This window comes from Chelonus insularis, unplaced genomic scaffold, assembly GCF_013357705.1.
Source record: "Chelonus insularis isolate UGA/USDA-ARS -01 unplaced genomic scaffold, ASM1335770v1 contig_66_pilon, whole genome shotgun sequence".
NCBI lineage: Eukaryota > Metazoa > Arthropoda > Insecta > Hymenoptera > Braconidae > Chelonus > Chelonus insularis.
This window is the reverse complement of record NW_023276695.1, coordinates 144,517-158,696: the sequence shown is the minus strand read 5'-3', so window position 1 is coordinate 158,696 and position 14,180 is coordinate 144,517. Positions and strand designations below refer to the sequence as shown.

The following is a 14,180-nucleotide window of genomic DNA, read 5'->3' as shown; positions in this document are numbered from 1 at the left end:
CCAGTGTTTTGAGACCGTCTTGTCCCCCCCTTTCCAATGACACCCTCAAGTTTTGTAATCCAAGCATAAATACGGTTTTTTGCATTTTTTGAGGTTAGAAAAGGAAATTTTCTAACTTTGAAGATTAGAGGTTATTCTGTACGTTCCGGTGCTCTGAAATTCGATCGTAAATAACAATTTATTCCAACGACCTTAGAACTGGAAATGGAGGTGGAATTGGAAATGGCTATAATTTTAGCATAAATTATGGTTGGATCCTTCTTTTGACTACATTAATGGAAAGCTCTTGCTCTCAGGAATCTATTGATATGCTTGTAGCCCATGTACCTCTTATAGATCGTCAGTTATGATCGAAAAACAAAGCTATGCTGCAGCGGAGCATAGAAAAACCTTTAAACGCTCATAACTCGAAAACTAAGCGAGATACGGCATTTTTGACGGGGATATCCTATAGGGGGGATCCAATTTTTTACTCAGGTCCAGATCTTTCATATGAGCCCTCGATCAAGGTCGTAGCATCATTAGCATAGAAGTTATGCATATTTTTATGTTTTACACATTTTCAGGAATATCTCTTGATTTTACTGACCAATTCCAGTCGATAACCAGTGTTTTGAGACCGTCTTGTCCCCCCCTTTCCAATGACACCCTCAATTTTGTAATCCAAGCATAAATACGGTTTTTTGCATTTTTTGAGGTTAGAAAAGGAAATTTTCTAACTTTGAAGATTAGAGGTTATTCTGTACGTTCCGGTGCTCTGAAATTCGATCGTAAATAACAATTTATTCCAACGACCTTAGAACTGGAAATGGAGGTGGAATTGGAAATGGCTATAATTTTAGCATAAATTATGGTTGGATCCTTCTTTTGACTACATTAATGGAAAGCTCTTGCTCTCAGGAATCTATTGATATGCTTGTAGCCCATGTACCTCTTATAGATCGTCAGTTATGATCGAAAAACAAAGCTATGCTGCAGCGGAGCATAGAAAAACCTTTAAACGCTCATAACTCGAAAACTAAGCGAGATACGGCATTTTTGACGGGGATATCCTATAGGGGGGATCCAATTTTTTACTCAGGTCCAGATCTTTCATATGAGCCCTCGATCAAGGTCGTAGCATCATTAGCATAGAAGCTATGCATATTTTTATGTTTTACAGATTTTCAGGAATATCTCTTGATTTTACTGACCAATTCCAGTCGATAACCAGTGTTTTGAGACCGTCTTGTCCCCCTCTTTCCAATGACACCCTCAATTTTGTAATCCAAGCATAAATACGGTTTTTTGCATTTTTTGAGGTTAGAAAAGGAAATTTTCTAACTTTGAAGATTAGAGGTTATCCTGTACGTTCCGGTTCTCTGAAATTCGATCGTAAATAACAATTTATTCCAACGACCTTAGAACTGGAAATGGAGGTGGAACCGGAAATGGCTATAATTTTAGCATAAATTATGGTTGGATCCTTCTTTTGACTACATTAATGGAAAGCTCTTGCTCTCAGGAATCTATTGATATGCTTGCAGTCCATGTACCTCTTATAGATCGTCAGTTATGATCGAAAAACAAAGCTATGCTGCAGCGAAGCATAGAAAAACCTTTCAACGCTGGACATTTCCCATTTAAAAATTGGTGCTTGAGAAAATACTGGCTTAGGATTCTCTTATGAGAGTAAAAGAGAACACAAATCTTATCTCTTTTCTCTCCTAGATTACGGAGCGTGGCTAAAATACACCGTTGCAGCGCCATCGCTCGATGGGTTCACTGAAACTTTTATGTTGTGCCTTGAGATTACTGACATGTTGACTCAAAATACCGATATGTTGACCGAAACTTCGTCCGGATTTTTAACACAGCATTGGACTTCTATACTTGTCTCTCTTCTTTATTCAAATATATGTCGTGCCTTTTGTGGTTGTGTATGGAACTAAATGTCTATTCGATTTTTAATCTGAAATTCGATTTATCGACTCTTGAAGATCGATTTTAGTCAATCGATTATTTACTGTCTTAAGATCGATCTCAGATTAACATTTGTACTCCCTTGACATATCGTTGACAACAATAGAATCTAATTGCAGTTTTTACACGGTTTTTATAACATGTAACTAGAAAAGTAACATGTCCCCTTCGCTATTCTTATAATTTATTATTCTAACTTTTCATGAACACAAATTTTATTCATTTTAGTTAGAATTTCACTTCGTATTTACATAATCTTGCTGGAAAATTGGTTAAAACTTATCTCAAATAAATATTGTTTTAAAATTTTTTTTGATAATTAAACATATACATATTCATTTATACATTTATATTTACGAAACGGATCAATGATTAATTATCATCAAGATGGATGACGATATATCAAACGAATCGGAGAGTACAAACAATTCAAAGGAATTTTATAACAATGCTATCAAATATTGGAATGAAATTCCAGCAACATTAGATGGAATGCTAGGTGGTTTTGGATTTATTTCTAATACAGACATCAATGGTTCTCAAAAATTTTTGAAGTCTCTTTTTAAAGTAATTTTATAATTTTCTTGAATTTTTTATCCCTGTAAATAAACTTGATCGTCTATTATATTTACAAAAAAAAATTATTTCTTTATAATTAAAGTGTTTATGCTTTTCAGATAAAAAATCCACCAGCTAAAACATATGCACTTGATTGTGGCAGTGGAATAGGACGAATAACGAAAGAATTACTTATTAAACATTTCAAATATGTAGATCTCGTTGAACAAAACAGTAAATTTTTAGACACTGCAAAAAATTTATTAAGTGATTATTCAACGAGAATTGGACAGTATTATCCGCAGGGTTTACAAGATTTTAATCCAGTTTCAAAAAAATATGATATTATTTGGTGTCAATGGGTTTTAGGACATCTTGAAGATAACGACTTAATTCAATTTTTCATTAAATGCATGTAGGTGGTTTTTACTACTACAGCATACAGTTACTATACTTATTTTTTTTTATATCACAAAATTTTAATTATGTTTCCATTGAATTGTTCTAGAAATGCTCTATCAGATAATGGTATCTTAATTGTTAAAGAAAACATTACAACAAGTGATACAATTGAAGTAGATAGTAAAGATTCATCTGTTACCCGATCTTATGAAAATATCAAGTCTATATTTAAATCTGCTGGTTTAATTTGTATAAAAGAACAAAAACAACTTCATCTTCCACGAGGTTTATATCCTGTTTATATGTTTGCTCTTCGATCAGCAGAAATTCCAATTGAAAGTTAAAATAAAATATCTTTTTTCATTCAAAATAGAATAAACATGATTAATTATAGTAATAATTTTTTTATTAAATTTATGTTATAACTTTTGAAGTAAACATTTTTAAAAAATTTGTTATTTTGGTCGAATTTTTTCGTACATAAAATGCTGATATAAATCTTGAGGATTAGCTTTAAATAATCTTTTTTTTACATTATGAAAATGAGCTAGCGCATAGTTATAAAGTTCATTCTCCATTTGCCAAACAGTAGAATTGTGAATTTTCCTTATTGTTTCTGGAAGAGGATTTATTTTTTGAGTTGTTTGTCGTAGATGCGACTTATTACCTGAAATTACATTAGAATTTATTTTAAAACAACTTCTTTATGCGAACAAATAGGCACATATATATAAATTGCATAATTATCACTTACTGTGTACAAAATAGTCATAAGCACCTCGAAAAAAGCGTGGAAAAATAATCTGTAAAATTTGTATAAATTCATCTAATTCTTCCGTGACTCCAACTAAAAGATAATTATTGGCTAAATTCCTTTTAGCTTCTTCTAAAGCCCATTTATTTCCAACTTGCCTTAAAAATATTATGAATATAAAATCTTCAGAAAAAGCTCCAGAAATATAATAATAAAAAGTAATTCTTGCGTATTCAAGTAATTATTACCAGCAATCTGGATCATGGCCACATAAAAATGGAATTTGTAACCACATATTATTAGGATCACAATCAGCTTGATCATTTTTAACACATTCGTCAAACGTTTTTGTATCACCATGTTTTTTTCGTATCAAATGTGGTCTAAAATTATCTCCATAACGAAGAAAATAATAATATGAAACAAATCTATCGAGGGGTTTTCTTAGTAAATTTATGTATAGAGGTATTTGTTTAACGCCAAACCTGCAATTTTTAAACAGTTTTAAAGTTGAAAAAAATATATGTATCTTTGAACATAAGTACCTAATATTAATATTATTTACATACTTATGAAAATTTATGAATGCCATATGACCGTGATAGAAAGCCGGTTTCATGCCATCCCACTGTGTAATATTATTTACAAATTGAATCTGAAAAGAAATTTCAAATTTCAAATAAATATTCAAGTGTTTACAACTAAAATGAATCTTCATATATTCATCTTACTTGATTGGAAAGCGTCAAAGTATGCATATTATTCGATACATTAATGTGTAATGCATGAAATTTATTTTGCTTGCACAATTCGTAAACAACCCCTACAAAACTTGTAGAACCAGTTTTTGGAACTCTATTATATATCATTAAAATATCATCATAATATGGTGGTTTTAATTGATGATTTTGTGCATTTGTGGATGAAGATGAGTAGTCTAATTTAGCGTACTTTATTTGATTTTGAATCCTTGTAAGCGTATCAACTGAAATAAAATTTAATTGCTTCTTATATGCATGTTATTTTATACTTAATTCATTGAGTAATATGTAATGAAAAAAAGACTTTGATATAACAAATACTTACATAGTATTTTATTTTGATCCTTAAGATTATCCATTTTTATTTTTAGATATAAGATAATAACAAAAGTTATAATTCCCATAATCCATTGAATCGGGAAATTTCTAATTATCATTTTCTTCGATAATGTTTATGTGATAAAAACATAACCTTTTTTCCTATCGTTTTAAAAAAATTAATTGTTTAACATTTAATTCTCATCAATAAAGATTATACACAATAGTAACATGGTAATAATGAAATTTACATTTATAAAGTAATTACATAATTTTCATATTCACATTTTATAATATACATGCATATTCTTTATCAGAGTTTTTTTTTATGATTAAATTATTAAGTAACATTATAATCAAACTGAAAAATGAGTACATATGGGCTTGTTTAGTGAATGCAACACGCTTCAATGCGCGTTGACGTATCTGCCATTTGTCGATATTTGCAAGGGCGCCAAGATTGAACAAGAATGTGAATTTTGTCCAATTTGTGCATTTCACTGTAAAGAAATAAAATTATCAATTATTAAGCTTTATGTAATCCATGACTTTTCCGAATTTTTTCTTTTATTACATTTAATCTGAGCAGCAGATGACTGCCAATATGCCGACTTTGTTTCATAAATATTAGCTTGATTAATTAAATCATTTAACCCTTTTCTTTTAATAATAACATTCTTAAACTTTTACTTTAACATTTCATTATTGAGATATCAATTCTTTAATTACGATAACAATTTTCTTTTTAAATTTTCGTGGTAGCCTCCATTTTGATGATTGAATAGCCGGTTAAGTAACTGGTAAATTAGCCGGAAAAATGGCTCCTAATAAAAATGTTGGCAATTTTCGATCACTAAATTCGGTCATGTGCGTCATGTGTTACATGGAAACTCGATTGTACATACATACATATATGTCTGTCTCACTCATTTGACGTCACTTCACAACTACATCTATATCTACAACTACTCTTTGACAGTTCTAGAGGTCGTGACAATCTCTAATAGCGAAAAACATAATGAAAATTGTGCCATTTTTATCACTCTTTCGTTATAATTTCTGCACAGGCTAAATTTCGCCTTATTTATACTTCTCTATCAGTTTTATTCGAGATCTCACTCTACAAATCTGGCTAAGAAATAATTCGGATTCACTTCATATATGCTCAAAACACACATATAAGTTATAAATATGTGCATACATAAATGAAGAAGAGTGTACCCCGTCATAAAATATAAATATAAAAAAAGTTCCAGTGTGTACAACAAAACATACTGGACAGATGAAAAATTATTGCATCTGAAAGTTCACGCAAAACTTTCCACGTATAATCTTATCTTTCATTTGATACTTTAGCATAGGTGGTTGTGTACAACCGTAGTTGATTGTGGTGCAGATTTATGGTTCGCACTATGGGAATCCATGTTATTGGTGTTACTGCTACTATTACTGTGTCCAGTTGATGAAGGAGTGACGTCATTGAATGCTGGTGAGATAGATTTGGGGTAGCGTGATAAACGTTTCTTTCTCAATAATGTTTTCATGATAGACATGATATTAATTAATAATTAAGTGATTTACCATTCGAAAGGATCTTTACTTACAAATAGTGCATGTATCTAACATACACTCATACGTACATGTATGTATATCCGAGTAAATTTAACGATTTATAGATATTATTTTTCTTCTACTTATTAACCATCAACTATAGGACTTTTTTTGCGATTTTCAGTGTTATCAGTTTAATAAGTGAAAACGATAAATTTGAAATAACCATGAAATCAAGATAATGAGATAAGACGAGCAGGTGAGTTAATTTAATTATATAATGTTATTTTTATATATACAACATATATTTTTTTTAAGTTTAAATTTGTTATTTCATATATTTGTAGAAAAGTCATTCTTATAATTTTAACATTAATGAAATAAGCACGAATTTTAGTTGCTACACATTGGTAAAAAATAATTCAACATTACTTTTATAACAAATAAAATAATTAAGAATTCATAGTTTGTGTGAGGTAAATTGCATGTGTCATGTTCGTTGGAAACCAATAAAACTTGAACATTTCAATAATACCATTTTGAATTTTTCTCAATTATGAATTATTTTGTTCTCATTCATTCACTCAATTTAATATCAATTTCGTCCATAAATGATTCATGTAAATTTAAACATTATTTGTCAAATACGTTAAGTTGAAATTATGTTGTTCATAATCAATTAAATATTTTATATTTTAACATAAATTATTTTATTTAAGTTATAAATAGTTTGAAATTTATTCAAATAAATAGAATTTTAAGAATACAATTAGTTATAAGTATATTCAATATTAACTTACAAGTGATGTATTAATTTTCACCCTATCATTTCTTTGAGAATGTTGATTATTCTGAATTTTTCAGTAGTAGTGTTTATTCATAAATCATGATAAACGAATTATTCATTCATCTTTTGAAAATTGAATAACAAATATTTTAAAAAGAAGATAAGTTGTTTTTAAATACATATAATTTACACATACATATAATAATTTGAACAATTAGCTATAAATAATTTGATAAAAATGACAAAAACCATCACTCGAATTTTAATAAAATTTATTCAAAATTTTATTTGATTTATATTTGAATATTATCTTCTATTGAAATATATTTTATTCATAAAAATCGTCCTACATAAAATAATAATATTTTTCATAAGATCTTTATCGACAAAAAGAATTATTTATATGAAAATAATTGGATGAAAAATTGCAAATTAAAAAAAAAAATGTCAGTTCAGTCGGATTTCAATTTTCCAATGCACCCAGTTATACGTAACAGCACGCTTATTTGTTTATTGTGTTGATTTCTAAAAGACTTGATCGACCATTTAAACAATACTTGATAAAAATGTATAAAATTTTTTTCGAAAATCACAGTGAAATTATACCGTGTAAAGTAAATGTTGGATAATATTCAGTGAATCAGTTTGGTAATGCGAGGCGTGGCAGAAGTATTGATCGGTTAGGTAGTACCATAGTAAGAGTTGAATTTCTGCCCTTGTAACTGTATGACCCTAAGGTTTTCTTCATGTCGATTGTTTTGGTGTTTCTCTAAATTTATTGACTATGAAAAAGACATTTATTGACCTTGTGTTATTGAGGCAATTATGAGGACTATGAACCAATGTGTTACCTTACGTGTTGACAACTACCTACGTACCAGTTGATAATTATCAACATATACAAATACTTAAAAGCAAAAAGCATTTATAATAATAATATTAATCATTATTTTTATAATTAAATATCCTAATAGTTTATTTTAAATTAATATTCATATAATTAGAACTTTTCTTTATGATGATAAATTCTGTTACATGATACATAACCCATTATGCTGTGTCACAGTTCTTTCACTAGCCCCTTATATCGATCTTCCACAAACATACATAACATACGTTTTTAAAGACGATTATGATTGAAAATATAAATAAAGAGGTAGACAAATAACTATTTGATTATATTACTATTATTTGACGTATACATCATTATTATCTATTGAATTAATTTACTTTTCTTCTTAACTTTTTTCACTTCTTGGATTAACTTTTATTATATCTCTTTTATGACGATCAGTTGTATTTCTATCGACCATTAATGTCTATTTTTTCATGATAAAAATTGGAATATTTATTTTAAATGAATATAAAAGTTCACCATTCATTTTTTTTATAAATTGCTAATGAAATTTCATTCATCTCATTACTTATCAAATAATATTTAACTTTAATTATAAAAGTTACTTTCAATTTGAATAACCTACATTTTATTTTGTTTTTCTTTTTATTTGAGTAATTTTATATTGACCATTGCTCTGAAAGAGACCATTTGTTAGTCTATTTTAAATTATTTATTGACTATTACTTGATTCTAACAAAATTGTCAGAATGACTTGCGTTGAATTTTTTAAATATCATTTCTTTGAAATATGAAATAAATGATTAAAAGAAAATTTATTCAATTTTTATTAGTGTATTATAATATATTTATAGTAAAATAAATTTTAATTATTGCAGTTTATTTTTATTGATTATTGTCTTTTTTATACATTTTTACAATGAATGGGGAAAACATTATATATTACAAGTAGGACAAGTAAATATACATCAGACATTTTAACCAGACATTAAATTGAATAAAAATAATCGGAGAAATAATCTTTAAAATCAAACATAATAGTAAGGTGCACTGTAAGCAGCACTATAATAAGGATAAGCTGCTGAATAAGTGTAAGGATAGGTATATGCAGAAGTATATGCGACAGGAGTTCTATAGGCAGCTGTGTAGGCTACTGGAACAGTATAAGCACTACTGATGACTAGTCCTCTTTTTTCACGGGTTGCTTCTAACTTTTCATCAGCTATTGAAGTTTCCGAATCTTTTATTGAGTCGATAACATCAGCTTCCAGAGTTGTTGGTTTTGCCAATGTGATAGCAATTAAGCCCATCACAATGAAAATTTCCTAAATTAAATTCAAATATAAATCATTACTTTTTCTATTTAATATTTAACATCTTACTTACTAGTTTTAACGATAATTTCACCATAAAACAATCACAAAACACCAATTTTTCTGATCTAATATTATTGTTATAAAAATGTTATCTGTTTAATAAATGTAAAGTTTAAAAAATAATTTCAACAAGAATAATAGTAGAAGTAAACCACTTACAACTAGAAGTTTCATCTTGTATGATCCTTTTTGAATGATCGGTGATAAAATCAGATATGATTCTGATTGAATTGTTGAGAGTACAATGATGTTGTTGGTCAAATCATGAACCTTTATATACCTGTTTCTAAAACTATTAACTCCACTTAATTATTCGCATTGCAAACTACCATTGGCATTGATTGTACGTGAAAAAAATTCAAATATTTTTACATCATAACATTATAAATAGTTGAACGTAAATGGACTTGTGATTATAACATTTGATTCTTAATTGTGCAATAAGTTCAATAAGTTGTGTCTTGAACACCTGATAAATATTAACGAACAAATTTGTCGATCAATGTATCTAATGTAATCATTGTTTTTACCCTGATTGTATGTGATGTAAGGTTTCGAACCTTGAAATTTTTTTGTGTGTCAACATTAATTTATGCATGGCTCTTCTATTGGTCTAACTCATTAAGATTTTACATGACTTTATTTATTTTTAATTGATTTATTTTTTGAACAATTATTTGATAATTTTTTTGTCATTTTTATTGTAAATATAATATATTAGATATTTAAAAATTATATTGTGTAAAAAAATTGTTTATGTTGAAACATGTTTTGATTTATAATTTTATGAGAAATTCATTTAATTTTAATTAAAGAAAAAAAATCAATTGTTTTAGATTCAAATTCAAAATTATTAGAAAATAATGCAGTTATAATCAAAGTTTTTTTTTTCGATATGAGTTAATATTTATATGATAATATATTTTTTATTTTAACGAGCATAATTATAGAAATATATTTATGGATATATTGATAATAGATAGCTAAATTTCATAAAATTTATTAATGTTCTTGTTATTTACAGATTATCTTGTTGATTCGTAATCGAAAAATTATAGCAATCAAGAAATGACACATAAACATCAAAATTCCACGTACTTTTATTATCTATTTACAGTGAGTATAAAATTTGAAATCGTACTTTATTGGGCACTATTTTACAATACTCTATTAAATTATAAATTCGATAAATTAAATTACTGTATTATTTTTAAATCGATAGTTATTAAAATGGTTCTTAATTTAATTAGAAAAATTTGATTTAAAAATTATTGTTACTGTTATATTTGAAGAGGTAGTATTTTTGGTTCAATCTACTGTCAATTGAAACGATGTATTGTTCAATGGTGTCCAACATTAATTTATTATAAAATTTCTATCATGTAATAATACTATTCAATAAATTGTATTTTATTTTTTCAGAAAGCTTTTATTTGGTGTATAAATAATATTATGAATTCAAAAAAAAATATATAAAAACAGCTAATTAATAATTAAATGGTAGTATCTACCAATTATATATACGAAGCTAAAATAATCTTACTAAGTGATATACTTATAAACATCAATATCAATACTAAGAAATAAAAATAATTAAGATAATGAAATATTAGTGGTTAAAATAATAAATCATTGCATCAAGCCAAAGCAGTACCTAATCAGCAATAAATAAAAGTGACTTTTTAATGAAAATTTACACATAATATTGTTCAAGAATATTGTTCGTACTTTTGAATAAGGGCGTAATATTATTGTATAAAGGAGTTTTTCATCATTACAAATTTTCAATTAGGCATATTTATCTTTAATTAAGATCTACACTTAATCTAAATTTTTAGTAGGCGCATGCCTTACCTCGGGCCTACTGACATGACAACCCGACTATCCGCCATGTTTTACACGGTCGAAGTCGGGGATACAAAATTTACTATTCTTAAGCGGTATCAAAATCTTAAACCTATTGGCTCTGGCGCCCAGGGAATCGTTTGGTAATTTTAACATTATTGTTATTATTCGTTCAATTTTACATATCATAATATTTTATTTTGTATTATGTGGAATAAAAAGAAAAATACCTACATTTCATTCTAATAAAATATTATAATTTTATTTTTTAGTGCTGCATATGATACAATTACAGCGCAAAATGTAGCAATTAAAAAATTGTCAAGGCCTTTTCAAAATGTAACACACGCTAAAAGAGCATACCGAGAATTCAAACTTATGAAACTCGTCAATCACAAAAATGTATTAGTTTATAATTAATCCTTATTAGTGATGATAATAAACATCACATATACTATATTAATGTTAAAATTGATTCAATATTATAATGAATTAATGATTACAGATAATTGGGCTTTTAAATGCATTCACACCGCAAAGATCATTAGATGAATTTCAAGATGTTTATTTAGTAATGGAACTAATGGACGCTAATTTGTGCCAAGTTATTCAAATGGACTTGGATCATGAACGCATGTCCTATCTTCTTTATCAAATGTTGTGTGGTATTAAACATTTACATTCGGCTGGTATTATTCACAGAGTAAGTATGTTTAATATAAAATCTAGTTGATTTTTCAAGAGTTGGTTAAATATGATATATACCATTTCTATTTTATGCTAATATTAAAGTAAAGTATTTTATTGAAGTAGTTAGCTATTAAAATGAATTCATTTTTTATTAAACTTTTTTTTATGTTATTTTTTACATGTCAAATAGGATTTAAAACCAAGTAATATTGTTGTAAAATCTGATTGTACTCTCAAAATCCTTGATTTTGGTCTGGCCCGTACTGCTGGAACTACATTTATGATGACTCCTTATGTTGTAACCCGTTACTATCGAGCACCAGAAGTCATTCTTGGCATGGGATATAAAGAAAACGTTGATATTTGGTCAGTTGGTTGCATAATGGGTGAAATGATTCGAGGTGGAGTTTTATTTCCTGGAACTGATCATATAGACCAGTGGAATAAAATTATTGGTAATAATTGTACTAAATTTATTCGTGAAAATTCATTATAAAATTCATAAACATATTAATATTTTAATGTTCACAGAACAACTTGGAACACCAGCACAAGAATTCATGCAACGGTTACAACCTACAGTGAGAAATTATGTAGAAAATAGGCCACGATATCCTGGATATCCTTTTGAGAGATTATTTCCTGATATCCTCTTTCCTACAGACTCTTCTGAACATAATAGACTGAAAGGTGAGTATTTGACAATACGATCATGTTAAATAGTGGCGTTCAATGTACTATTTATAATAATGACTATTTATGGATACTAGAATAGTTATACTATTTTTTTCAAGTACCTTCTCAACAGGTACTATGCTCTAAAAATTGACTCCACATATGGCTTTAATCGAGAATAATAAATAATTATTTGATTTTATGTAAATTAGGCTATTATTTTTTCAGATTTTAGAATATTTATCATCGTTTGTTTCATTCATTGTTAAAAGATAAAACAAAGATAATTTTCTTTCTATTTTACTTAAGGAAAAACGTATTTTAGTTTGTTATATTAAATGCACTACTTGGCAATTTATGAATAGAATCAAATTCTAACGGTTTACGTTAATAATTAAAATTAATTACTCATTTTACGGTTAATCATTATCTAACTTATTGTAAAACAGTAGTATTAAACATAATAATGGATAAAGAAAATTTTTAAAATGTTATGTAAATCATATTGCAGCAAGTCAAGCCAGAGATCTACTTTCGCGCATGCTAGTCATCGATCCTGAACGGCGCATTTCAGTTGATGATGCTCTATTACACAATTACATCAATGTTTGGTATGATGAGGGAGAAGTAAATGCTGTTAGTATACTAATCAAGATATAATTCAAATTTATTATCATTAGAAAGAAAAAAAATTAATTTGAATTTTTATGTTTAAGCCTGCACCAGGGCCTTATGATCATAGTGTCGATGAAAGGGAGCACACAGTTGATCAGTGGAAGGAACTTATTTATCAAGAAGTTATGGAATATGAAACAAGCCATAATCCAGCAGCATCTTGTGCTCAGTCATCAGTTGTAGTAGATCAAGTGGCTGGTTCGCGGTAGATATAACACTAAGTTATTCATTTTTATAAACAAATGAAATATGACTCTAAAGTTTTTATATTCAACTATTCCGCCCGCCCGAATTACCAGTTATTATTATTCTTAGTATACATTAATTAAGCTGCACCAAATCTGTTATTATTTTTTAAAATTATATTAATCAATTGCAAAGCTCGTCTGTATCTTTATCGCGTATATTAACAAAAATACATACTAATTATAATCAATCATACGATCAACAATACTGTGATTTATATTTTTTTTTTATTTTTATGTTAAAAAAAAACGATCTATACCTTAATTGTTGCTTCTGTATAATCTAATAAACACATTTTTGTTACGTTAAAAACTTGGTTGATCGCAAGTGTTAGTACATAACTACTGACACAACTATTTTTAACTTTTTTTATAAAGATCTGATGTATCATTTTTATTTAATGAATAATACTACAAATAATAGAAAAAAATAATAATAACAATAATAATGATAGTTCATTACTATACCGCTCAAAACTTAGACATGTGTCATGAATAATTAAATGTTTTTAAATCCTATTTTACTAAAATTATAATAAAAAAGAGATAAGTTTAATTATATACATATACATCCAATTTCATAAAAAAATTATATTGCAATATTATTTTAACTATTTTATGAATCTAATTGAATGATTTTGATTAAATAATAAATACTTTTGGTCAACAAATAGTTGATTTTGATAATCTAAATTAAACTTTCATCACATAAGTTTTTAAATTAT

At 27.4% G+C, this 14,180-nt stretch overlaps 4 protein-coding genes across 5 annotated transcripts; 2 read left to right on the top strand and 2 right to left on the bottom strand.

The window, feature by feature from the left end:
* Positions 1 to 1,928: 1,928 nt before the first annotated feature.
* Ntmt (N-terminal methyltransferase) lies at positions 1,929 to 3,315 on the top strand. Its single transcript, XM_035089327.1, has 3 exons — positions 1,929 to 2,529; positions 2,640 to 2,935; positions 3,029 to 3,315. Exons 1-3 carry the CDS (start codon positions 2,350 to 2,352, stop codon positions 3,264 to 3,266), a joined length of 714 nt encoding a protein of 237 aa, XP_034945218.1. The 5' UTR covers positions 1,929 to 2,349; the 3' UTR covers positions 3,267 to 3,315.
* Positions 3,316 to 3,354: 39 nt separating this feature from the next.
* Positions 3,355 to 5,489, bottom strand: Hs2st (Heparan sulfate 2-O-sulfotransferase). Its single transcript, XM_035089326.1, has 8 exons — positions 5,330 to 5,489; positions 5,007 to 5,255; positions 4,763 to 4,917; positions 4,408 to 4,661; positions 4,246 to 4,331; positions 3,925 to 4,161; positions 3,677 to 3,834; positions 3,355 to 3,589 (listed from the first exon to the last, which is right to left on the bottom strand). The coding sequence occupies exons 3-8, from the start codon at positions 4,872 to 4,874 to the stop codon at positions 3,378 to 3,380; spliced, it is 1,059 nt and encodes a 352-aa protein (XP_034945217.1). The 5' UTR covers positions 4,875 to 4,917; positions 5,007 to 5,255; positions 5,330 to 5,489; the 3' UTR covers positions 3,355 to 3,377.
* A 272-nt stretch (positions 5,490 to 5,761) lies between these two features.
* Positions 5,762 to 14,016, top strand: bsk (mitogen-activated protein kinase dJNK). 2 transcript variants are annotated; one of them, XM_035089323.1, is made up of 10 exons: positions 5,762 to 6,397; positions 6,491 to 6,565; positions 10,350 to 10,441; positions 10,748 to 11,313; positions 11,443 to 11,572; positions 11,676 to 11,873; positions 12,051 to 12,315; positions 12,392 to 12,550; positions 13,047 to 13,171; positions 13,252 to 13,419. In XM_035089323.1, exons 4-10 carry the CDS (start codon positions 11,171 to 11,173, stop codon positions 13,417 to 13,419), a joined length of 1,188 nt encoding a protein of 395 aa, XP_034945214.1. In that variant the 5' UTR covers positions 5,762 to 6,397; positions 6,491 to 6,565; positions 10,350 to 10,441; positions 10,748 to 11,170. The 2 variants fall into 2 exon arrangements, with proteins under 2 accessions (XP_034945214.1, XP_034945215.1); XM_035089324.1 differs by lacking the exons at positions 5,762 to 6,397; positions 6,491 to 6,565; positions 10,350 to 10,441 and having other exon boundaries at positions 11,159 to 11,313; positions 13,252 to 14,016.
* On the bottom strand, positions 8,819 to 9,578 carry LOC118070620 (uncharacterized). The gene is made up of 2 exons (XM_035089328.1): positions 9,485 to 9,578; positions 8,819 to 9,274 (listed from the first exon to the last, which is right to left on the bottom strand). The coding sequence occupies exons 1-2, from the start codon at positions 9,497 to 9,499 to the stop codon at positions 8,978 to 8,980; spliced, it is 312 nt and encodes a 103-aa protein (XP_034945219.1). The 5' UTR covers positions 9,500 to 9,578; the 3' UTR covers positions 8,819 to 8,977.
* Positions 14,017 to 14,180: the final 164 nt, after the last annotated feature.

Coding starts and splice junctions, on each gene's coding strand:
- bsk (XM_035089324.1), top strand. CDS start 11,171: ATGCCTTACCTCGGGCCTACTGACATGACAACCCGACTATCCGCCATG. Junction 11,314..11,442: donor GGCGCCCAGGGAATCGTTTG/GTAATTTTAACA, acceptor TTTATTTTTTAG/TGCTGCATATGATACAATTA. Junction 11,573..11,675: donor AACTCGTCAATCACAAAAAT/GTATTAGTTTAT, acceptor TAATGATTACAG/ATAATTGGGCTTTTAAATGC.
- Hs2st (XM_035089326.1), bottom strand. CDS start 4,874: ATGATAATTAGAAATTTCCCGATTCAATGGATTATGGGAATTATAACT. Junction 4,162..4,245: donor GCATTCATAAATTTTCATAA/GTATGTAAATAA, acceptor TAAAAATTGCAG/GTTTGGCGTTAAACAAATAC. Junction 3,835..3,924: donor GGCCATGATCCAGATTGCTG/GTAATAATTACT, acceptor AATATTTTTAAG/GCAAGTTGGAAATAAATGGG.
- Ntmt (XM_035089327.1), top strand. CDS start 2,350: ATGGATGACGATATATCAAACGAATCGGAGAGTACAAACAATTCAAAG. Junction 2,530..2,639: donor TTTTGAAGTCTCTTTTTAAA/GTAATTTTATAA, acceptor TATGCTTTTCAG/ATAAAAAATCCACCAGCTAA. Junction 2,936..3,028: donor CAATTTTTCATTAAATGCAT/GTAGGTGGTTTT, acceptor GAATTGTTCTAG/AAATGCTCTATCAGATAATG.